The 25,204-nt window shown below is 56.9% G+C and overlaps 1 protein-coding gene across 3 annotated transcripts in view; it reads right to left on the reverse strand.

The window, feature by feature from the left end:
- ZNF423 (zinc finger protein 423) overlaps positions 1-25,204 on the reverse strand; it is a 319,304-nt gene that overhangs the window by 241,597 nt on the left and 52,503 nt on the right. For all 3 annotated transcript variants that reach the window (XM_070611823.1, XM_008517006.2, XM_070611822.1), the window contains exon 2: positions 18,537-18,596. In XM_070611823.1, coding sequence (XP_070467924.1) covers positions 18,537-18,596 — 60 coding nt within the window. The remainder of the gene's footprint in view (positions 1-18,536; positions 18,597-25,204) is intronic.

The following is a 25,204-nucleotide window of genomic DNA, read 5'->3' on the forward strand; positions in this document are numbered from 1 at the left end:
AGTTACGATGGAAATTTTGTTGCATGTGTTTCACCACAGTTTTTTTTATTTTAATGGGAAAAAATGTAAAATGCTGAGAAAAGTTACAGCAGGCAGATGCAAGAAAAACTAAAGCAGAAGTCATGATATTCACATAAGACAAAAATGCAGTTCGGGGCAAATATCATTAACTAAGACAATGAGGGTCATTTCATATTGAAAAAAAGTGACAGTGCAGCCATAATAAGGCCAAAGTGGGAGCAAGATGCAGGAGAGAGTGGAACCCCAACCAGAGAACAAGGACAGCGGAGGCCTCTGCTCCTCCTCCAACTTGCTCCCAACATCGCAGCCAGAGCAAGCAAGATCCGTGGTGGGCAGGAAGACGCGCGGCGCCAGCAGATGGTCCTGACTCTGTCATGGAGCAGGGACCTCCTTAGGCTTCCTCAAGTCCTGGAGCCGTCAGAGCAGGTCCCAGGTGCAGCATGACTCCCTGCATTTGGCCTCTTGTAAAACAAGGGTTTGCACGCTGGAGGGCCCAGGACACTCAAAACACTGCAGGCCTGAGCCCGACTGGTGGGGAGGCTGCCAGCCTCCAGGCAAGGCCCATCAGGACCTGACACGCGGGTTCCTCTGCCTCTTGGCGACAAGCAGCAGTCCCAGCGCTGCACACTAAGCCCTCCCTCAGAGCCAGGCACCTTCCAGGACATCCCCTTCACCCCACAGCAGCCTGCGGGGCAGGGCCACTGGCTCCACCTTACAGATGAGGAGACTGAGGCTTCCAGAAGCCAGGTAACTCAGCAAAGCTGCCACGCCGGGGGCAGAGCCGGGATTCAAGTTCAGGACCTGGCAGTCTCCAGAGCCCAGTTCTTAATCGTCTGGCTGTGGTGCCCTTCCGAGACAGTCAAACAATCTGGGGGATTTCACAGCCTGGAAACCAGGGAAGGCCAGAAAAGCAGCACTCTGAGCGGGCGGAGGCTGGATCAGGTACACAGAGAACAAATCATCCCTCAGTGCTAATCTCATTGATACACATAGACAGTTCTGAGTTTTCAAATCACTCGTACCTAAGAATCTAGATGATCCAACAGACTGAGGAGGCAGATGGGAAAGTTTCATTGTCACCCACAACTGATAAAGAAGAAAACTTAGAGGAATGATCAGAGAGGGGCATGGACAGCCAAAAGTCACAGAGCAAGTTCCCATCGAGTTAGGCCAGCTTCCAGCCAGGCCTCCTCTCTCGACCCCAGAGGCAGTCAGAGCCCACCAGGGCCCCCAGGAAGGTGCCCTCAGATATAACATTGTAGTGGGCACTGGATATAGATGGAAGTCTCTGAAGTCCACACAGCCTGCTACCAGGCCACCACACACTGCCTGCCTGCCAGCTCGACGCTCTGCCCTCCATGTTTCATTACTAATTAATTTGGTTGGAGACGTCTTTAAAACGAGACTTACGTCAGGCCCTCCCCACTGTCTGTGAACCAATTTCATTACAACAGAAACTGTGTTGCCAAAATGAGAAATCCCCTCCTCTTCAGGCCTGTGCCCTTGAAGGCATCTTATTAGAAAAGACCATTTCTTAATTAACATTTTTGATCTTTAATCCATTACACGTCCCTCTAATCCTGTATGGAGGTGCGGCTGGCCCACTTCCGCGGGCTGGCTCCGGGCGGCGCAAGCCTGGCAATTTCAGCGCTGAGGGCTCGCTCACAGCTGGACTCCGCCACCGACCGTCTGCTGCTCCCAGACACCACCTCTGGTCCAGCCGCTGTACGTTTCCCGAGCGGGAGCCAGGGATGGGGGCTCGGCACAGACACCCCCGGATGGGCCAGTGTGCAGACGAGAGTTCACTTCATTAACCCCCGAACCCCATCTCTTCTGGCCCCAGAATGGCTTCAGCAGAGGCTGTTTTAGCAGATCAGGCTCCCGCCGAGCACGCAAGCTGCTACGCCGGTCTTCCCATTTGCACAAACCTCGAGCAACGCAACCACATCTACAGGAAGGCTGGTGCCATCAAGGTCAGAGGACCCCGCTCTGCGAAGCTCCGGACCTGCCCACTGACTCTCCGCTCCCTGAAAGACTTTCTTCACTGGGTGTTGGGCACCCCGCCCTCTCCTGGCCCCCTCAATCTCTCCTCTTCTTCCCAGCCTTCACTGTTGACGCCTCCCTGGACGCAGACTTCAACTCCTTTTCCTGTCTGGGCTCACTCCCCCGGTGGGTGCATCCACCCAGCTTTATGTGCCAGCTACACACTCATGATGCCCAAACATAGCCCCAGTCCCGTGCTCCCCCAGATCACAGACCATACATTCAATGTCTAAGAGGCATTTCAAACTTACGGCCGAAACCAAACCCTTGAGCCCACTGCCACCATCCCCACAGGTGGTCCCACCCAGGACTCCCCTCTCAGGGAGCGGCACCTCCAGCCAGCCAGCTGCTCAGCCGAGGATCCGGGATCATCCGTGGTTCCTCTCCTGTTTTCATCCCCAACATCCAATCCTCTCTGCTGGACCCACCTCCAAAAGAAATTCCTACCGTGACCTCTTCTCACCACCTGACCTTGGCCGCAGCCCCGGCTCATCCCTCGCCTGGATGGGTGCATCAGTCTGCTGCACTCCTGTCCACACACGGCTAAAGGGGTGCCTCCTCCATTCCCCCCAGCTTCCCTTCAACTCTGAATAAAACCCACAGATCCACTATGACTCGGGGCCCTCTGTGGGCTCCTACTCCCTCCCTCACCTCTCCAACTTCACCTCTTTCCCCTCCCTCCCTCTCTCACCTCCACGACCTCACCTCTTGCTCCTCCACCCCTGGCTCACTCTACTCCAGCCACAGTGACAACCCCTCTGCCCTTCAGCAAGCCCAGCATTCCCCTGGTTGGGAAGGGATGGCCTGGCACACTGCTCCCACCCCTCAGCACGGCTCACGTGCTCTCTGCTCAGACGCCCCCTCCTCAGCACAGAGGCCTCTCTGAGATGGGCCCCTCCTCCCACCGCCCCGTCACTCTTTACCTGACCCTCCTGCTGGTCACCTCCCAGAGAAACACACCACGTATTTATCGTTTACTTTGCTGGCATCCCATCCCACGCTAGACCGCACGCGCTGTGCACGGCAGGCACCTTATCAGCCCACTGACCACCTAGGGCAGTGCCCAGCACTCAGTAGGACTTAGGAACATTTGTTGCAAAGAACGGAAGCTGTCAGGGCCCTGCCAGGGTGGCTCAGGCTCACAGCCGTCGCTGCCGTCAAGGAGGCGTCCTGCGCGCCAGCACAGAGCCTCACCCAGCGGCAGCCAGGACGGTGGCGAGACACCATTCCGAGAAACTGTCCACCAGTGAATCAAGCAGAGCTGGCCTTACGCTGGATTACTAGGGGAGCGAGGGAGAGAAAACAGTCCATGGTGGCAGGGGAGATGGAGCCTCTGAACAGTTAAGGGAAAAGGACAAGCCGGCACGTGGTCCCTCACAGACTCGGAAGGGCAGGACGGGGGTTCATGGAAAGCGCAGGCCCCTGGGAGACACACGTGCAAGGGCTTCATAGAGGGGAGGCCTGGGGCTGGCTTTGAAGGACATGCAGCTCTGGGTAGGGGGTGGGGGGCATTCCAGGAGGAGGCCAGAGGCCACACAGAGGCACGTGTTTAGAATGAGGACAGAGGACACGGGGGGAAACTCCTATAAGAGACCGTTTCTGGGACTTGTGAGCCCCCACCCCAGTCTGGATCCACCCAGCAAAATGGTCCAGTGAGACCCTCCACAGGGACCATCCCGCCTAAGGGCACCATCACCTCCCGAGGCTCGTGGTGGCCCCTGAATCTGGCCCGCAGTGGAGCCAGGCCCAGAGCACGGGGCTCCAGACTCCCCATCCGGTGCTCCTGCTGCTCACCTCGCCCCAGGCTCCCCCTGGGTCTGCCACCCAAGCTACCAGCCCCGACCTTGACCTGCACCCTGGAGGCTATCGTGCTACAGAGCAGAAGTCAAGAGCCGTTCCCCCTCAGCAGCAGGAGGCCAAGGTGCCCAGGCCCCTGCCCTCCACTCCCCCAGGCCAGGGATGGAGGGTGCTGGTGGGCTGCCGGAGCCACAGGCCGGGCGAGTGGGAGCAGACTGACCAATCTCCTCCGACACCAGACAAGCCCCTTTAAGGGAAACTGCCACAGCCCGAGCAGGTATCTCCCAGCTGGTCGGGCCCCAGAGACTGGGCTGGGGATGGTGCTCAGGGAGAGGCCCAAGGATAACGCTCATGATGGAGACAACTCAGCACCCACCCCCACCCCTGCCCTTGCACTCTGAGCCGTACACCACCCTTCACCTTTGTGGTCCCTTCACAAACTGTGGGTCAGACACAGGCCCATCCCTGGTGCCCTGGGTGGTCCAGCTCGGGGGTTGGGAGGGCAAGGGGAAGGGGGCCGTGCCAGGTTCTGAAGTCAGCCTCTGAGACAACAATGTCATCTGGCCTGAGATGCAGCTGCCATGGCTTGGGATCCACACGAGGACGATGGCTGAGGTGCTTGGCTCCTATGTCAGGCGTGTGGGATGAAGACATACATCTTAAAACGCCAGAGTCACAGCCACCTGCCCCAGAGGGGCCACACAGCCCACCACCAGCTGCTTGCAACTGTCCACCTTTAAATTGTTACTGTCCTCTCTTTTTTGGCAGACGTGCATCTAGATTGGGAGAAGGTGAATGAGCCAATAATGACCAGAAAGCAGGCACACGGTGCCGTCAGCAAGGTAGGGGACTGTGTTAGGCAACCTGTGTTGCAAGGCAACTCTGCCACAAGCTTGCGGTGTGACCTCAGGCAAGACCCCCAGCCTCTCTGAGGCCCAACTTCCGCATGAGGGAAAAGGGACGATACTGATATCTGCGGTCAGCATGCGGCTCCCAAGACTCAACAACCTCATGCCTGTGGAGGTGCCTGCTGGAGGGAGCCAGGGGCAGAGCGACAAGCACATGGGACTGGGGGACAGAGAGCCGTGCTTGAATCCCACCAGCCATTTATCAACGGGCTGCCCCGATCTCTGCGGGAGCACGCTGCAAACGCAGGCACAGACGCACAGGAGCTCAAGGCCAGAGGTAGGAGCACGGCAGTCAGCCCCAGGGCAATCCCACAGCGTGCAGCTGGGGCCTCCTGGCCACTGGCCTTCCCTGAGGGGTGGGTCCTGGGCAGCCCCAGCCCAGGCTCTGCAGCTGTGCAGGAGTCAGGGGCTCTGGCCAGAACCCCAGGCTGGCCGCCTCTCCCCTCTCTCTCTCCACACTTGGCGAAGGCATTTCCTCCTTCCCAGGGCCTGCGGGTCAGGTTTCCACCCAGATGGAAAGTCCCACCCAGGGGCCCCAAAGGAGAGTTCACCATGGAAACTCCACAGGGCACCCGCCAGACACAGGGGCAAGTGGCCACTGGCAGGCCTCACCGGGGCCAGGCCCACAGTCCTGCCAACCAGGAGGGGAGGGGACAGGAGGGGGCTCAGCTGGACTTCATACCTCAGGCGCAGAGCAATGTCCACATACACGTGCAAAGCAAAGAGCGGGAGAGGGTCAGCATATCGGGGACGCATGTGCATTTAAGGCCTGTGGATCTACGGAACCACCCTGAATTAGGAGCCCGGCCCTGAGTCCTCTTAACCTTTCTGAGCCTCAGTTTCCCTGACTGTGCCCCTCCTGGAGGTTGGATTCTACTCAGATAAGATGAGTAGATATGATAATCCTGTAAAAAGTGAACAAGGGGTGGGTACTGGTGGATGAAAGGCCCCAGGCCCGACCACACCAACCACAGCCAGGGAGAGGACATGCGGGCAAGGCTGCTCCCAAGCTGCTGAGCTCAAAACACAAGGATGGAAACAGAGCTCCCCAAACTGTGTTCCAAGACGCCATGAGTTGGGGAGAGGTAGTCCTCAAAAAAGGAGTGTGGGGTAGTTTCTGAGATCAAAACATCTGAGGTGCCTCCCCCAGACTCACAGCCATGACTGGCACAGGAAGGCTCCCCGAGGGCCTGCATGAAAGGCGCCCACTTGATTGCACTTAACCAGGCACCGAGGAAAGGAACCTGAGCGGCTGCCCCCGGACGCAGCCCAGCTGCAGCGGCCCCGTCTGCCCCACTCCTCCAGACCGCACCACTGTAGCTCCACGGCTGTGCTGTGCACTGAGCCCTGAGCATTTTTCCAGGATCAGTTTAGGAGCGAACTCTAGGGAAGATGTTTCTGTACCCTGTGCCACATTGTTACTGAGACACTGCCTGTTGCCTGTTCAATGATTAATGAGGATCCACATGGTAAATTCCTCGGCATTTAGCACCAGGGAAACGTTTGTCTGTCCCAAGGACTTGAATCAGACAGGTGCAGCCAGACCGCCCTCCATCCTATTTCGCTTCTGGCCTAGGCTGCCAGGAAGCTCACCGGCATAGTGACCTTACCGTAGGCTTCTAACGTAATTAGTTTTTCATCAATTTTTTTAGCTGCCCAATAACATAGGCCACCTCGTCCATTTCACTAATAGTCACCAGGACCAGCATTTATGGGTGCTTGCTGTGTGCCAGGCACTGTGCTGAACACGACCTTCTATGTTCTCACGTATCCTTATAACACTGACACAAGGTAGGGCATCAGTACCCCGGCTTTACAGATCAGGATCCGAGCCCGGGAGCGTGGACTGAGTCCAGTCCGTCCTTGGCCAGTAGGCTAACAGCGTTGCTGTGTGTGTTCACCTGCTCGTTGTCTCCTCACTCTAGACTGTGAGTCCTGGAGGCCCCACACCCTTGTGTCCCTGTGGCTAGTGTGACACGCACAGATAATTCGGTGATGAACGAGTTGGTGGTGAATTCAGGATTGAAACAAAGCTCTGACTCCTGTCTTTGGTCTTTAGGGCCGGTAAACCTAACTCTAACCTTAACCTCAATGGCACCCCAACCCTAATCCTAAATCTAAGCTCACCTCAAGCACAACCTCAGATGAATTAATAACCAGTCCAGCGCTCCCTGCCAGGCCTGTCCTCAGTTCTGTGGGGCAAGCACTCTGGCCACAAGGGTTGAAGAGCAGAAGCATGGCCTCCCACACAGATGGCGGGGCACGTGGGGTCTGCAGCAGGGAGAGATCAGGGCTAGGGGTCAGGTTTCCACTCCCAGGAGGCCTGGGCAGATCCAAGCAGGCCAGGCCTGGGCTAAACGGGCGGGGAGCAGCAGAGGGTGGGCAGGCCCACGTGCTGACCCAGCTCACAGGAGCTGCGAGTCCGGCCCAGCGGGCGGGGAGGAGATGCCCTGCCCGGCTTCCTGCCCCTCTGAGGCTGGCCAGGAACCCCACAGGCAGCACAGGAAATAACAGGGGCCCCGAGGCCGCCCAGGCAGGCCTGTGCCGAGGCCGCCCAGGGAGGGAAGGAGGCCATTGTCGGCCTTTGTTTCAGTTTCCCCAGCACTGCCCGGGCTCCAGGAGGCCCCTGGGAGCTCACAGAGCCACCCCCACCCGGCAGCTGCCCAACCTCCCCCAGCCCGACCCTGGGGACAGGCCCCTGGGCTCATAAAGTGGCAGGTGCAGAGTGGAAATGAAGTCATGTCCAAGTTGGCAGGGTGGGGGGGTGTCTGGGCCAGGGCAGGCCAGGAAGGCGAACAGACAGATAGACACTGGGGCCCATGTCTGCACCCAGGTCAGCCGAGCGCTGGGTCCCACAGCAGGGGTGCAAATCTCTGGATGGAAACAATGTCTGAGACCCTGAAGGTACGACAAAGAAGCTGAAGAAAGAAAACAGAGAGCAAGGAGACAACCTGGACACCCTGGTGGGAGAGCCGTCCTCGTCCTTGAAGAACGACATCCCAGAAGCAGCTTTTTCTGCTCTTCTGCAAGCCGAGGGCTGTGGACGGTTATGTGGAGCCTGTCTCTGTATGTGCTCCTGTTTGTAAGTGTGTGCATATGTGCACTGTATACGTGTAGGCACATGTGAGCACACTCACATATATGCATGTGTGTGCATCTGTGTGCACACACATGTTTGCATGCATGTGTGAATTTGTATGCCCATGTGCTTATGTTTGAGAGCAAGTTGTACATATGTGTGTTTGCACACGTGCATGCACACACCATGACTTGTGAGTTTACACATCACTGCTGAAGAGCACTGTCAGGCTCGGGCCCATGCGCAGGCGCTCACTCCCACACGGGCCTGCAGCCTCGCCCTGGTGGTGTGTCACTATAACGACGTCATCAGGGCTCTTAGCACATCCTCATGGATGCCATTCCACAAAGACACAGTCTGTCTCCACCGAGTCCCAGTCGCTGTGAATCAGCAACCACAGAGAGTGGGCCCCGGGCTCAGACAAAACCAGCCCAGGCTCAAATTCCCGCTCCGGCCCCGAGGAGCCACGAAACCCTGCCCCAACCAGTCTCTCCATCTCTGTGAGCCTCAGATGCTCACCTGCGAGATGGGAATGGCAATATTAGCCCCTGTGGTTAGGAAGCTTAAATGAGTTACCCATGTCGGGTGCACAGCCCGCTGCCTGGCACCAGTGAACGCTCACTAGATGGTTATTATTTTTGCATTGTTATTGTTATTACAGTTGCTTGTAATAATAGCTCATTGCTGAGAATACAACAGTGAGCAAAATAAGGGCTGCCCCTGCCTCCACGAGCTTGCAGCATTTACAAAGCATTTAGTCCTGAGGAGAACAGTATAAGCAAAAATGTATCCTATTTACTAGATTTGGTATCAGTCTGATGTGCTAACTACCACCAAGGATGACCAGCAGCCATCAGTCAAAGAATCAACCACAACAAAGGGAAAAAAATTATCAGCATGGACAAAATAATGGTTTTTGAACCAGACAGGGATCAGTTAGCCAGGTTCAGCCTAATACATACATGGAGTGTGTGTGTGTGTGTGTGTGTGTGTGCGTGTGTACACATGCACCCACACCCGCCTGCATGCTCAAGGATTTTTAGAGAATTTCAGCTGAGATGACAACAGCCTAACCCCTGTGGGATACCCAGAGCCCAGAGCCCACAGTAGGACACCAGCTGACGCAGCACTGCCCATACCCAACCCAGGAGGGGGCCCTGCAGAGTACCTGGCCAGGAAGCCAGGAGCAGCCAGGCAGCCTGATCGGGCTGACCCTGGCCGTTTCCTACTGGGCGCTGCCCCACAGCTGCACAGTGGTGCGTCAGGCCCCACCCAGGGAGGGAGCCTGATCGTGTGACTCAAAGGCAAGGGAGCCTTTTTGGCTTTTCAGAGTAGACTCTGCCCACTAGTCCCCCACCAACCCCCAACCCCACCCAGCCTTCTCCAGCTGGGAAACAAGCCGCACCCCAGGCAAGCAGGGTCAGTGCGCGAGGACGGTCCCCTGAGGACTCGGTTCCACGCCAACCCTGCACTAGGGTGAAGGCGAGAGGGCCCCGCCCACAGTGGCGATGCTAGAGACCGAGGTCCAGAGCGGAGCAAGGCAGGGCACCACGCCAAGGCTTCTCTGTCACCTGCACAGAGCCCTGTGCAGGGCTGAGCTCCGTCCAAGCTTCCCACAGCGTGCCATCAACAGCAAGAACAAAAGTGCAGAGCACCAGGTGCCACCCAGGGCCGAAGGCTAACCCACCGGGTTCCCCCATATAATCCTCACAATGGCCCTAGGAAGCAAGACGATTACCCCCATTTCAGATGAGGAAATGGAAGCACAGAGAGGTTAAGTAACTTACTCAAGATCACACAGCTATTACGTATCTGGACCTCAAACCCAATTCTTGCTCTTAACAAAGTGGATAAAAATCTGGCCCTGAACTGCCAGGAGCAAATACAGACACAGAGGCAGACGTGAAGTTCTCCACCTTGGCAAACATTTGTCAGGTACCTGCCAATTGCCAAGCCAGGACTGGGCTCTGAGAAGACAGAGACTCAAACATGGTCACTGCCTCAAGGAGCAAGCAGAGCAGCAAGGGGACAAGACACACACAGAAGGAATGTCATAACCAAGCAGAGAGCAGTGAGGACCTGGATCAGGGCAGCCCCCCGAGGCTCAGGGGCATAAAGGAAGGCACGGTAATTATGGTAAGGCTATCACAGCATACTTCCTGGAGGAGGTGTCATTTAGGCTGAGCTTCGAAGAATGAGCTCCACAGGCAGAGGGCCCAGCCATAACAAAGGCCAAGGGGAGCAGACAAGAGGGCTAAAGCCATCCCACCCTCTACGTCCTCACTGCTCAGAGTGGCATTCAGGCCAGCAGCAGCAACCACCCCGGAGGTGGTTAGAAACGCGGAGGCTCAAGCCCCAGACGCCACCCCCCGACCCACTTTAACAAGATCGCCAGATGTGCTTGCATGTTCAAGTCTGAGCAGGGCTGCCATAAACCACCCCAGGATGCACGAGGCTGGGCAACAGGCGAGACGTCCCCAAAGTCACAAGGAGCCACGTCACCATCACACTCACACAGGCACACCCACACACATGCCGGACGGTGGCCCTGGTTCACAGCCAGGCCTCAAGGCACCAAAGAACTGTTGACTTCCAGCATCTCGGGGGTCCTCAGGCCTGCGGGAGGGGCCAACACCACAGAGACTCCTCGCTGTCCTCAGTGAGCACCCAAGCCTGGAGAAAGTAGGACCAGCCCCTCCCCATTACAATCCACAGTAGTGACGTCCCCTGAAAAACCAACAAGGGAATGCCAGGCTTGCCGGGGTGGACAGCCCCAAATCAGGGGGGCTGCGAGCAGGTGACCACACCGCAGAGAGCAAGGGCACGGTGGCAGAGCGCCTGCCAGGCTGCGGGTACGAGACAAATGACACAGAGCCCCTGACTCTGAGGAAGGCCCAAGCCCACTGGGAGGAGAAAATCAGCAAGACATGCCGCATTCCAGGGATGCAGAACCATTAGCCAGGCTGGAGGGGGAGGGAGAAGGGGGTCAGGAGAGACCCGCACACGTGCTCCCTTGCACATGCATGCATGGGCTCTGCCCACACGTGTGCACAGCAGACACTGTACAGAGGAAGTGATGTGGAGTGCAGCCCGGCAGGGGCCTGGCTGGTCCAGGGCCAGAGGAAAGGATGGGCAGGAAACGCCACATCCCCCTCGGAGGACTGGTCCAGGTCAGCTCCAGGGGCCCAGGATGCTGCACAGAGGGGCGCAGAGGCCCCGGGGCCCCCCAGGGGCCCAGTGAGGGCTGCAGCACCCAGGCACACACACTCACACGCATGCACGCACAAGTACATGCCTCCACGTGCGCACAGGGCACAGACGCCCTACCTCATGGACTGCTCACCATGGTAACAGAGTGGCCACCCTGCAGCTCCAGGCACTACCTGAAGGTTTCCGAGGCCTCCTGTGCTGGACAAGCAGCTCTAACAAAGGCGCAGCCCAGGCCGGCCTGGCCGGGGGTCCATGGTGCAGACCAGCACGCGCATGCCTGCCAAGCTCTCCCCCTGAGCTCGGGGCCACCGCGGCTCCCTACCCAGCCTGCCTGCCTCCATTTAGCTCAACTCCCCACAGACGCCCCAGCCGAGCTAATGAGAAACTCCCCAGCTGGCCCCATATAAAAACGCATTTCATAAGTCTTTCAAATGCTGGGAAATTCTACATCTATAGGACTTGTTTGCTCCTTTAAAACATCCCCTCCTTGAGATGACTGGGTTGGGGGCTCAAGCACAAAATGTGAACAGCACCAGCCAAGGCAGCCAGAACCCAGGGCCTGGGCAGCTTCCGTGGGCGACCACGGTATCACGGAAAGGGCAGTCGGGACCTCCTCACTGACGAGCCCAGGGCAGGAGCACCACTCAGGAAAGGACTCAAGGTGAGGGGCCCCAGGGGAAGCTAGGGAGAAAGGGGATGAGACAGTCTCTTCAGTCTTGATTTGAGGATTGAAAGAAAAAGTTAAAAGGTGCTGGGAGCCCCTCAGAAAAACTCCAAAGGAGAAAAAAGCCCATCTACACAGAGACGCTGGTCGTGGCATTATTTGTAAGAGCCCAAAGGAAAAGTAGTCAGATGCCACAACCAGAAGGACCTACAACTAGAATATACAACTATGTACCGGGGGGGATTTGGGGAGAAGAAAAAAAAATATTGGCAATAGTTGTTAGCTCAGGTGCCAATCTTTAAAAAAGAAAAAAAAAAAACAGTCCGAACGTCCAAAGGGGAGGGGAGGTTAAAAAATGAACACCCACCCACCCAATGGGCCCGATGGAGGTCCTAGGACAGAAGGATGTGTGGGTCCAGGGTTACGGGAGGCTCGGGGCTGGTGGGGGGCTATGCAGCATCACCGGCACGTTCGCCTGGACGTCATCCAGGTAGGTTTGTTTATACACAGATGGAGCTGGAAAAGGAGCCGAGGGGAACAGAAGCAGCAAGTGCGAGAAGCACAAGGTTGTGGGTGGAGTCTCTGTGAAGTAGTTGAAATAATAAATCTGTGCTCTAAGAAAACACGTGGGTGGGGAGGCAGCTCGGAGAAGGTTGAGCAGTGAGGACGGCTGCATGGAGGGGCCCAGGCTCCAGGACGAGTCCGCCCACCTCACTAGTCCAAATGTGGAGAGAAGGGCTGCAGGGGGGAGGAGGCTGCCCCTTTGTCAGGAGTGGGGACACTGACCCCTCTCACTACCCCCTTCCTTACCCAGAACCTGGTTAAAAGGAAAACGAAAGGCTTCCAGCCCCCCTCCCCACGTGGCCCCCAGGACACAGGACACCCAGATGCTACTCTGATCTCCCCCCTGAGCAGGTCCCAGAGCCTGCAGCTCTGATGCCAACCTCCCCCTGCAAACTGCACCCAGGCCCAACACCCAGGTACAGTTGAGCAGGGCCAGGAGAGGCGTGCTGGGGTCGCGTCGGTGGGCGTCCCTACAGAGAGCCTGGCCCACAGTGTTGTCCGGGCCTGGTCTTTGAAGATGGGAAATGGCTGCAAGGCCTTCAAAACATGCCGCCTCTCCTTCCCGGCAGCAAACCAGGAGGCCTGGCCCCGGTTAGACTCTTCCATCTGACCCAGGAGGGACCTGGGCACAGAGCCGCCCCCATCCCTGAGCCTCTGGTCCCCTCTAGAGTGAAGAGCTTGGACAAGCATTCTCACAGGCAGGTCTGCCATTTACAGTTCGGATGCTACATTCATGCATGAGCTGCCAGTTCAAATCCTGGCTCTGCCACTTCCTGGCTGTGTGACCTTGAAGCAAGTCACTAGCATCTCTGTGTCTCAGTTTCTATATGTGAAAAGCACCAAGAAGGAGGCCTGGCACCTAGAAGCAGCTCGTAAATGGGAGTAATGGTTCCATTAAGCAGGACAATGTGACCTGTCACTTGGCAAAAAAGGCTTACAACTCTGATCACGCCAATCAGGTCTCAGGCTGCCAGGCTGTGGCAAACAACTGATCATTCGAGTGTTTCTCTCCACCACGATTGTGCCCACCACCATGCCAGAAATAAACCTGGCTAAACTGCCCACGCGTTGACAATGAGCATTTGTCAACAAATCCACCGTTTCCCATCTCCAGACTGCCCTCAGACCCTCCTCCCTGCATCCGTGGCGTGGTCCAGAGCAGCCATGTTGCAAGGAAGCTCAAGCTTCCCGAAACTCCACCTGGAGAGGCAGGAGACAGGGGTGAGACTGGTTAGACAGCTACATAAGGACGAGCCCTTCAGCTCCCAGCTCAAACTCAGTGACCAGGGGAGGGAGGCAAAGTTCAGTGTGGCTGGGCCGGTTCCCTGAAACCCCACACTGTCGGGCTCATGATCCTCCTGGCATCTGCCCCTCAGAGGCCTTGTTCCAAAGGGCTGGAGGGAAGAGAGAGGAAGCGCTGAAGGGAGGAGGGCCCCCTCACTGGGCGGGCTGGGCTGGGGGCCAAGGGGACAGAGAGGCCTGAACATCAACCCTAAGCAGTGGCCCCTCGGTAAAGCCACACTTAGCAACCTGCTAATTGGTGGCCAGGCTGAAACCAGCTGGCAGAAAGACTTTCTTTGGCCTGAATAATGATTTTCAAAAATACAAGTTGTCCAAAGTAAGATACTACTTCTTTGTAGTAAAAAGAAAGTAAGACTCTAGGAAGGCTAGAATCAAAAAAAAAAGAAGGAGGGAAAATAACAAGTGTCAGTGAGAATGTGGAGAATGGGCGCCTCACACCCCGCTGGCGGGAACGCGAAGCGCTGTGGCTGCGCAGCTTGGTGGTTCCTCAGAGAGCTAAACTCAGACCTAGCGAATGCCCGAACAATGCTGCTCCGAGGTACACACCCTCCAAAATTTAAAACAAGCGTTCAAGCAAAAACTTGCACGCGGAAGTCATAGCAGCACTATTCCCGGTTGCCAGAAGGTAAAGCCCCAAATGTCCATTGGCAGATGAATGGATAAACAAAACGTGCTCGATCCATACGGTGGGATATCAATCAGCCACAGACAGGAACGAAGGATGACACAGGCTACGACAGGGACAAACCTTGGAAATACTAGGTTACAGGGAAGAAGCCAGTCGATAAAGACTACGTATGATTCCATTTACACGAAAGGGCCAGAATAGGCAAACAGACGGAGACAGAAAGCAGATTAGGGGCTGCTTAGGCCTAGGGGTGATGGGAGGATAGGGGCACAGGATTTATTTATTTATCATGAAAATGTCCTAAATGGGCTATATGATAATGGCACACAGCTCTGAATCTATAACCCCCACTGAATTGTACACTTTAAATGGATGAAGTGTGATATGTAAATTATACCTTAAAGCTGCTTTAAAACGATACGAGTTGCTGTTTTTTTAATCTGAGGATTTCATATGAAAGTCCAGCTTTCTGGCTTCTCTTTTAAAAACTCAGAAGATCTAGCCATTCTGGCCCCAGGTGCCCTGGCACAATGGGCTGGCGCTGAGGGACGGCTGCCCTGGGGCCGCGCCTGTGTTGCGTCTCCCACAGCCCTTCCCCAGCCTCCCAGCCTCGGTGGGCCTTTGAGCTTGGGATCCCTGTGGGCCTTCACATTTCTAAGGAGTTCAAAGCCACGGCCAGGCAAGGTGGGGAGAGGAGGTTGGGGTAATCTGTGGACTCCCCTGAAATCACACACAAACGCTCTGTGTGTTTGGGAAGAAAATCCATATGCTTCCATTGGATGCTCAAAGGCATCTGACTCTAAACAGGTCAAGAATTTCTCCTGTTTAAATTGTCTCGTGATAAGGTATCGTCCCCTTCTCCCCATTTTATAGATATGAAAACTCAGGACCCAGTGGGACATGATCTAAAGTCCCACACCACTGGGCCCCCCGACCCCTCAGTTCGGAACACAGTGCCCCCCTCCCCAGGGCTGCTGTTGGCAGCCCTGCCACTGCCATTGGAGAGGCAAGACTGCGCCGCGCTCCCTCCTCCCGCCACCCCCCGGCCAGGCCAGAGAAGATTGCTGTGAGCTGATCACTTTGCTCCCCTCTCTGCCAGGCCAGGCCAGGCTTTCCATCACTGTCAGGGCCCTGACTCAAGGGCACAGACAGAGCAGGCCAGGTTGTGTCTGGGGGTGGTGGCTATAGGGTCCCCAGGGGCAAGGCAGGACAGGGGTGAGCAGGGAGAATGCTGTGCGCTCCGCTTCTTTATTGGAGCTCTCCATCACGCTCCCAGAGCAAGGGCACAACAAAAGGCTTGCACCCCAGGCTGGCCGGGCCCCACAAAGAGGAGCTCCCTACTCCTCCTGGTGAGATGCTCTCAGCCCACCCTGTTCACCTCACCCTGCATTCCTTTGGTCTGATGTGTCAAAGACCCTCTGCGGCGACCTTGGGCCCTGTACCACCAGGAACTCCCAAAGCCCCCAGGATGCCACGCCTTCAGGGCTCTGCTCCGCTGCCCACCTCCCAGCGTCAGGCGGTGCAGAGGGTAAACCCCAGGCTCTGTCTGCCGGAGGACTTGGGTCCGAGGCCCTGCTCCACAGCTCGCTGGCTGGGGACCACGGATCACTACTGTGCCACTCCAAGCCTCCTTCCCTCATCCGCCAAACGAGGACAGCAGTGCTCAGTAGCAGTGCCAAGGGCGGCCTGGGGAGGCTTTGCTGCCCCATAATCTTCCTTGGCACCTGCCCCCACTCTCTGATGTGGCCAAGTGACATTTTCTCAGCTTAATGAAAAGCATTATACTGAAGCGGCTTCAACCAGGCCTCTGGCCCCGTCCTCCAGCAGATGGCTGCCTCTCAACCAGCCCATGGAGAAACCCCGCAGGTGTTGCTCGAAACAGCACCCGCCTCACAGGACTGCCATGCTGGCTCAGCGAGATACTGCAGGTGAGGCCTTTGCTCCGTGCCCGGCACACAGCTAAGAAGCGCTCAGTGTCTGTGACATCACCCACGTCCAGGGCGGCCTCCCACACTGACTTCGTCCTGCCCCCAGGGTTTGAGCCCTCTCACAAGCCCCACGCTCAGGGAATAGGAGCTGACTTTAACAGCCTGATCCCAACAAAATTGGGAAGGAAAATTTATCACATGCATGCACTGTAAAAAAACTCATCTGATATGGGCCAAAGAAAACAAAACAATCCATGGCCTGGCGTGGAGTCTCCAATGCTGGCATGCTCTGCCCTCCCTTCCCTACCTCTGAGCAAATGTCCCAAGCTGACTGGCACCAAGGAGTCCCCGGGGGCCGGGAGACTCACGAGGAGTCGCACACCTCTTCCCGCACACGCGTACAGGGCTTGCTCAGCTCTTGCTGGAAAGTGGCAAATCCCACAACCTCCACCACTCCTAAGCGCCCCAGCGAGGCCCCACGCCTGGCCACTGCACTGTGGAATCAGAGAAGCGCAGACCGGCAGGGCCCACCCAGCCCCTGGGCCTCGCAGCCCAGGAGACGCCTCACTGCCTTAGGGATGCAGCCCGGAGTCCAACACCCCTGCACAGGGCTCTGCAGCCACCCAGCCACTGCCAGGGCTCCCCCTGCACCACAGCCGCCCCAGGCTGTCCCCCTCGCCTCTGGCAGCCCTGAGAAAGCAGTGGGAGGGAGGACCTTACCCGGCCGCCACCAGGCTGGGCACTTTCCTGGTTCGGGGGTTTGGAGCACAGTGGGGAACCTCTACAGAGCTGGCGGCAGGCCTAAGCGCGTGCACCCCCACATCTGTCAGGACCGCTGGATGAGTCATGGCGCTTAATAGTCTCACTGTGTTTCCCCCAACTGTGGGGAGGGCATCTTCCCCACACAGAAGGAGACGGGACAAGGGCTCCGCAGCCCCTCCCCACCCTCCCCAGTGTGGACCCCAGCCTGTCCTAACCCTGGACTCGCCTCCTGAGTCTGAGCACCTGCCATTCTGGCTTCAGACAAGCCCCTCCTGTGGAGGGAGCCCCTGTAACCAAAGGCCGGGACCTGTAGACATAACAGTGTCCAAGCCTGGGTCAACCAGGACCCTTCGGACTCTCCAAGCCACATCCAGATCCTGCTGGAAAGAGCACTGCACCCAGAGCCTGGGAACCTAGGTTCAAGGGCTGGCAGTCCACTCCCCTTCTGTCCAACCTATACCAGCATTTCCCAAATTTCAGTCATTTGTGAACAATCTTCACGGTTCTTGCTGAATCCAAGCATTACGTACTATTACCTAAAACTCTGCCCAACTCAATTTTCTCACTTAAATGACTTCAGCATCATCTTAAGTCACAAATGGCCATAAAATCACAAACTCAATGTGAAACCATTCAGTTAAATGTTAAATGTTCCATTTTTGGAACCAGTGACCCAGAGTGGATCTCTCCCCTCACCACAGTTTCCACATCTCTATGGGAGGGAGGGCCGAATGACTCCCTCGTGGGCCTCTCCGGGCCTAGGACGCTGCAGGACCAGCCTGGCTCCCGCTGCCCCATGGACCTAGAGCCAGCTGATCCGGATGCTGGGACGGGGACCAGGCAGAAGAGCCCGGCGCCTGCCGACGGGGAGTCACGGCCCTGCTGCCGGGAGAGGTGCTGGCTGGACGCAGAACAAACAGGAGAGCTGCGTCCTCCGCTCAGGAGCTGCCAAGGACCCCAAAGCTGGCTCCAACCGCAAACTCCAGGGGCAGCTCCAAATTATAGACCTTTACAGTTAGAAAAACCTCATTCATCTACCTCTTTTTATAGCTGGGGAAACTGAGGCACAGAGATGGAGCTAATGCAAGGGCAGAACTGAGCCGAAAACCCAAGTCCCCTGAATGCCAAGTCACCCCTAATACCCAACATGGCCACCCTCCCCACAAGTCTGAGTTTCCCCTATTACCTCCCCCTAGAGGCACAGGCTGGGTCTGAGGCCTAAGAGTGCAAAGCAGCCCCTTCCAGGAAGGGAAATACAGGAATTCTGGTTCGACTGGAGACAATGTCCAGTAAAGGGGCCTTTCTGCCACCAGACTGGAGTGGACGTGCAGCGGCACCCTCACAGGGAGCTTCCAAGCCTGATGTGAGGTCGTCACAGCCCATCTGAGTGTGCCCCCAGGAAGGGAACGCGGACCCCAGGGAATAAGGGCACATTAGTCTCCATATGTAATAGATTTTATTGACCATATGGAACTGATATAAAAATCGTGTTGCACAGGGTAGTCTAGACTGAAGACAGGAATGTGACATGAAGAATATGATTTCCATAACCAGTTGGGTGGCTTTCTGAGTTCCTGAGCCGACCCCCAAGGACCCCCAGCAACTCTCCCACCAGCCCCCAGGCATTTACCTGATGCTGTCACAGAGGAATCCCAGGCCAGCGAGAAGTCCGAGGCCTCCCCCTCTTCAACTGAAAGAGAGAACAGAGAGGGGGCTGTGAGTTTTGAAGCTATACAAACAGATCATCAGGGTGGGGCACAGGGCAAGGAAGAAGGATCATTTGTGGGGGTCCTTATAATACCCACGATCAGGGGCAAAGGGGTAAAGCCTACGAAGAGGCCTTTGTTAGCTTTACAGAGATGTGAAATAATCAGAACAAAACATGAATAGCAAATAAGTGCAACGGTTTCTCCATCCCTGTGCCCCTGGCAGACATCACGAATCAATCACAGCACTGTCTCGAACCGGACATAGCATCAGAATCTTTCTCTACACAGTGCTACAGGCCTTTACTATCTATAACCAGAGTTTCCATTTGAGATGAAGCCATTCGCCACTTGCAGGAACAGAACGAAGACTCAGACCTCTCCCTGACCCGCAGACACTGTCCTCCTACCAAGAGCCCTTTAGACTATCGCTGAGATGTGAGGGCTTTCTCGATTATTCCAAGAAACAGACGAGGTCACCCTTAGAGGCTGGCGAATCACGGAGTGCTGTTCTCCACACTGACACTCGACCGACAGACAGACCTCAGGACAAGGTGAGGTCGATTCTCCCACAGTCACTAGTCATGGGCTGGTGACACCAGAAAGCAAGTCACCTCTCCACTCCACTCCAGAGCCCACTGAACAAGGCTGGGCGGGGAGGGGGTGTCCCCACCAGCTCACACCCCAGCATGGGAGACCAGGCTAGTGGAGATGAGGGCCATGAACTAGGAGAACATGGAGGAAACTCTCTACACCATATTAAAGCTCTTGTCCTGGGATTAATCCCGGTCTGGGGCATGTAATAATATCAAAGCTGGGTTATGGACTTTGTGAAACGCAACTTCGTTCAAGCCAAAAATGTGAATACACAGTATTTTTCAGATTTCACAGGCTCTGAAGTTCTGCACACGTGCAGGCTGAAGCTCCCACGTCCCACCCAGCTCTCTTCGCACTGTCACTGTCTCCACACGGGCACACTGTGAGCCGGACACCGTGCTGAGTGCTTTTCAGGCATTGCTGCATTTAATCCTGGTCAGCAGACTCTCCGAGAGGTGAAGCGACATGCCTGAGGTCTTACAGCCAGAAAGAGTCCATGCAGAGTGTGGGCTGAAACCCAGGACTGTCCGTCTCGAAGGCTGTTCCTGAAACCCCTGTAGCCTGAGGCACAGGGATGCTGTCCGGTCTTGTAGCAACTCAGGAATGGAAAGCAGCGACCCCACCCCCTACGGAAGGCGCATAACCAGCAGGCTGGGCTGCCAAGCAGTGAGAAGAGCAAGCAGGCCGGCTTGTGGTCAGACACTAGGTTCAAATCCGGATTCTGCCTCCAACTAGCTGTATGACCTTGAGCAAATTATTTAACTCTGGGCTTCCATTTTTCCATTGTAAAAATGGAGATAATAATGGTACGTGAGCCACAGGGTTGTTGAGAGGATTCCGCGGGCGACGGCTGTTATCTGCCCGAACAGGGCCCAGCGCTCCGCGGCTCTGGTGCAGGCTGGGGCAGCTCTCGCAGCCCCCCCAGGCCGCTCTGCGGCGACCCCAGGCTTGCTCCTCCACCAGAGCCTCACAGAACCTGTTTTCTTTGAACCCTCAGGAACAGCGCACCCAAGAGGGGACATCCACGTCACTGAGCAACAGGCCAAGGAACGCTACCAAAGTGCTCCCTCTTTTGAAAGTTTGCATCCTGAGAGTAGAAACTCAGAATCAAGACGATGAAATGCAGAGACAATCTGGGTTGGCACCGAAGCTACTGTTTTACTTAGCTGGTTACAGCTGGGGTGGGTTTTCAAACATGCAGCCTTGTAAATATGAATCAAGACCTCACGTCACACAAAACTGATATTACTTGCTAAGCAGCCAGCCAGCCTCCGAAACACAGGCGGCTCGTGCTTAAAGCGATCAGAAGCAAGCCACGCGTGAAAAGGGCGGCTGTTAACAGCTTTCATCACCACACCTGAAAATCAGTTTCCTTCGCATCTCACCATTTACTTACTTTAATATATATACCTATAGATTCTATCGAGAGGTTGCTGCCAGTCTGTAAGGTCATCATGCTGCCATTTTGTTGGACACCTTCCACAAGGTCTGCATGAGGCCCTAGACCCCGTCAAGCATGGGACCAGGACATCCATGCAGGGCCCTAGCTCTGCCTCGGTCCTCAGTGTACTCCGGGTAGTGGGACAAGCAGCCCCCACACATGGGCCCACTCAATGCAATCTGGTTGAAAAGTGTGACCTCCCAAGTCATTGAACTGGAGGACGTCCCCAAGAGGCCCAACCCTTCCCTGCCTAAGATCTGGCTTCCGTGGTCATGGGAAGGTGGATGGAAAAACATCTGCCATTTTGGAGCTCTTGGGAGGATTCCAGGCTCCATCCCGGGAACGACAAGCCCGCAGAGGTGGGAAGAGGAGGACAGCAACCTGGCACTGGCTGGTGGGGCAAGTTCAAAGTGGCAGACATCACTACGGGCACACAGCTGCATCACACACCAGCATCTTCGGAACCACATCCCTCACAGCAAGGGGCCTAGGGATAGGCATGAACGCATTTTCCTACAAGTACTCGCATTCACCCCACTAACATCCCATCCCCTGGCTCACATTTTGGTTTTGAAGGTATAAACACACCATCCTTTATGCATTCCTCATGAGAAAAAGTAATGCCCAGCCCACGACCACCACCACCACCATCACGAGGCCCCATGCTACCTGACACTGAGAGCGAACATGTCCTCCTCCCCTCCAGCTGGACTCTTCTGTCCAGACTGGCCTCTTCAACAGTGAGATAACTGGCAGGGGCAGTGGGCAGGAAAAGGATGGCCTCCCTTGCAGCTGGAGCCAGGCGCTGGCTGGGAGCCTGAGCTCACACCACGGCCGGCACACTCTGGGGGCCTGAGCCATTGCTAACCTGGAATTCTGCCGCAGGGGCATGGGGAACCAGGGCTGAGCATCTCAGAGAAGACACCGTCAGCACAGCGGCCAGTATGAACAACACCCACAGAGGCTGCCCAACCACCGGCAGAGCTAAGTGCTTTCTGGAGACTTCCTCAGACTCTACCTCTAACTGTTTAATTCATAAGATACTTGGCATCACTGAGGCCAAGATACACACACCCATCCTGCCCAGTCTCGATGGGAACAGAGGGATGCCCACTCCTGTGAATGACAGACATTTGCAAGCACAGGGTGGGTGCACAAGGCCAGTGTGCAAACAAAGGGAGGGAACGTGGCAAGGGAGGGCAAGTGTGTAGGAACAGGAGAGTGAGTGAACAGGAGCGGAGAGTGAGCGTGAATGCACAGGGAGGGATGCAGGGTGAGCGTGAATGCACAGGGAGGGATGCAGGGTGAGCGTGAATGCACAGGGAGGGACGCAGGGTGAGTGTGAATGCACAGGGAGGGATGCAGGGTGAGTGTGAATGCACAGGGAGGGACACAGGGTGAGCGTGAATGCACAGGGAGGGACACAGGGTGAGCGTGAATGCACAGGGAGGGACACAGGGTGAGCGTGAATGCACAGGGAGGGACGCAGGGTGAGCGTGAATGCACAGGGAGGGACGCAGGGTGAGCGTGAATGCACAGGGAGGGTCGCAGGGTGAGCGTGAATGCAGAGGGAGAGACACAGGGTGAGCGTGAATGCACAGGGAGGGACGCAGGGTGAGTGTGAATGCACAGGGAGGGTCGCAGGGTGAGCGTGAATGCACAGGGAGGGACGCAGGGTGAGCGTGAATGCACAAGGAGGGGCGCAGGGTGAGCGTGAATGCACAGGGTGGGGCACAGGGTGAGCGTGAATGCACAGGGTGGGGCACAGGGTGAGTGTGAATGCACAGGGAGGGATGCAGGGTGAGCGAGAATGCACAGGGAGGGACGCAGGGTGAGTGTAAATGCACAGGGAGGGACACAGGGTGAGTGTGAATGCACAGGGAGGGACACAGGGTGAGCGTGAATGCACAGGGTGGGGCGCAGGGTGAGTGTGAATGCACAGGGTGGGGCACAGGGTGAGTGTGAATGCACAGGGAGGGATGCAGGGTGAGCGTGAATGCACAGGGAGGGACACAGGGTGAGCGTGAATGCACAGGGTGGGGCGCAGGGTGAGCGTGAATGCACAGGGTGGGGAGCAGGGTTAGCATGAATGCACAGTGAGGGACACAGGGTGAGCGTAAATGCACAGGGAGGGACACAGGGTGAGTGTGAATGCACAGGGAGGGACGCAGGGTGAGCGTGAATGCACAGGGAGGGACACAGGGTGAGCGTGAATGCACAGGGTGGGGCGCAGGGTGAGTGTAAATGCACAAGGAGGGGCGCAGGGTGAGCGTGAATGCAGAGGCGGGTACACAGGTTGAGCGTGAATGCACAGGGTGGGGCACAGGGTGAGCGTGAATGCAGAAGGAGAGACACAGGGTGAGCGTGAATGCACAGGGAGGGACGCAGGGTGAGTGTGAATGCACAGGGAGGGACGCAGGGTGAGCGTGAATGCACAAGGAGGGGCGCAGGGTGAGCGTGAATGCACAGGGAGGGATGCAGGGTGAGCGTGAATGCACAGGGTGGGGCACAGGGTGAGGGTGAATGCCCAGGGAGGGGAGCAGGGTGAGCGTGAATGCACAAGGAGGGACACAGGGTGAGCGTGAATGCACAGGGAGAGACGCAGGGTGAGTATGAATGCACAGGGAGGGACGCAGGGTGAGTGTGAATGCACAGGGAGGGACGCAGGGTGAGTGTGAATGCACAGGGAGGGACGCAGGGTGAGCGTGAATGCACAAGGAGGGGCGCAGGGTGAGCGTGAATGCACAGGGTGGGGCACAGGGTGAGTGTGAATGCACAGGGAGGGATGCAGGGTGAGGGTGAATGCACAGGGTGGGGCACAGGGTGAGGGTGAATGCCCAGGGAGGGGAGCAGGGTGAGCGTGAATGCAGAGGTTGGGGCGCACCGTGAGCATGAATGCAGAGGGAGGATGCAGGGTGAGCATGAATGCACAAGGAGGGGTGCAGGGTGAGCGTGAATATAGAGGGAGGGGAGCAGGGTGAACCTGAATGCACAGGGAGGGATGCAGGGTGAGCGTGAATGCACAGGGAGGGGAGCAGGGTGAGCGTGATGCACAGGGAGGGGTGCAGGGTAAGTGTGAATGCACAGGGAGGGACGCAGGGTGAGCGTGAATGCAGAGGCGGGTACACAGGTTGAGTGTGAATGCACAAGGAGGGGCACAGGGTGAGCGTGAATGCACAGGGAGGGACACAGGGTGAGTGTGAATGAACAGGGAGGGGCACAGGGTGAGCGTGAATGCATGGGGTGGCGCAGGGTGAGCATGAATGCCCAGGGATGGGGTGCAAGGCCAGTGTGTCCACACTGGAGAGTACACAGAGTGTATTCACCATGGTCCCTGGGGTGTGTTAGGAAGGATTCTGAGGCCATGTCAGGGCTTCAAACAGACCGGAACTCCATGTTCTCTGCCTGCCCTGGGATCACACGTTGTGGATGGGTGATCCCCCGGTGGGAGTCTGACGCCTGTGAGCCCCACCAGATGCCATCTCCCCAACTCAGCAGCAGGCTCGTAAGTGACAACAACTCCCCTACTCTGGGAGTGGCTGTAGCTTGCCCCCTGTGCACCAGGATGGCCTTGCCACCATCCATGACCTGCCAGTGAGACCCAAACCCTGTGTGCTCGGCTGTGAACTCGGGGAGCCAGTGGCACGGGCACCTGTGTCAGCACTCCCCATGGCACTTGCTCCTGGCCTGGCGAGGAGTGCCCCCCACCCAGGGCTCCCCAACACCTCACAGCTGCAGGGGAGGTGGAGCTGGGGCAGGGAACAGACAGGGAAGGCGAGGGCTGAGATGAGGGGCTGGAAACTGGGCCCCAAAGCCGGCAGTTGAACCAGGACAGGCAGGGGCCCAGCCAGGGGCGGTCCAAGGCAGGCCAGCCCTGGCTGGCAGACAAGGGGCAGGCCAGAGGCAGGAGGGCTGGCGACAAGTCCTGGGGCAGACAGAGTCAGGAGCTGAATGAGGGAGATAGACAGAGGCAAGTGCTGACCCAAGGGCCGGAGGAGGCCTCTGGCAGGGACCCCCGTGCCCAGAAGGCCCTTCCCTGCCGCCAGCCACACCAGGGCCAGCTGCTCCCCTGGCTCCCAGGGTCTGGGCGTAAGCTTCCAGACATGTGTGCAGATAGGCATTCTTCTGGGGAAAGGATCCATAGTTTTCATCAAAAGGACCTAGAACCCCCATGAAAGGTTTCAGAACCACCGGACTAATGGCTTTTATTTGGGGCATCTTCTCAGCAGGCCCCACCTCTGGCTGGTGTTCCCAAGGTCTCAGGGGACCTCTCCACGGTCTGCTGGTCGTGGCCCCAGGGATCACCCCACCTATAGGGGAGGGTTGGGCCCACCTTGGCCTGACAGAGGCTCGCAGAGGCATCCCTGTCCCAGTGGAGGTGGGGAGCGGGGCCGGGGGCACATGACAGCTTCTCCTCAGCTCATCCCTAGGGAAACACTTCACCCACACTAGGTTAGTGCCGAGGAAGGTAAAGGATACACAGAAAGCCCAGAATCTCATGGTCAAGCACGAAACGGAGCATCACTGCTCCTGACTTGGTACTGAGAACCTCAG

Source organism: Equus przewalskii, chromosome 3, assembly GCF_037783145.1.
Source record: "Equus przewalskii isolate Varuska chromosome 3, EquPr2, whole genome shotgun sequence".
NCBI classification, from domain to species: Eukaryota; Metazoa; Chordata; class Mammalia; order Perissodactyla; family Equidae; genus Equus; species Equus przewalskii.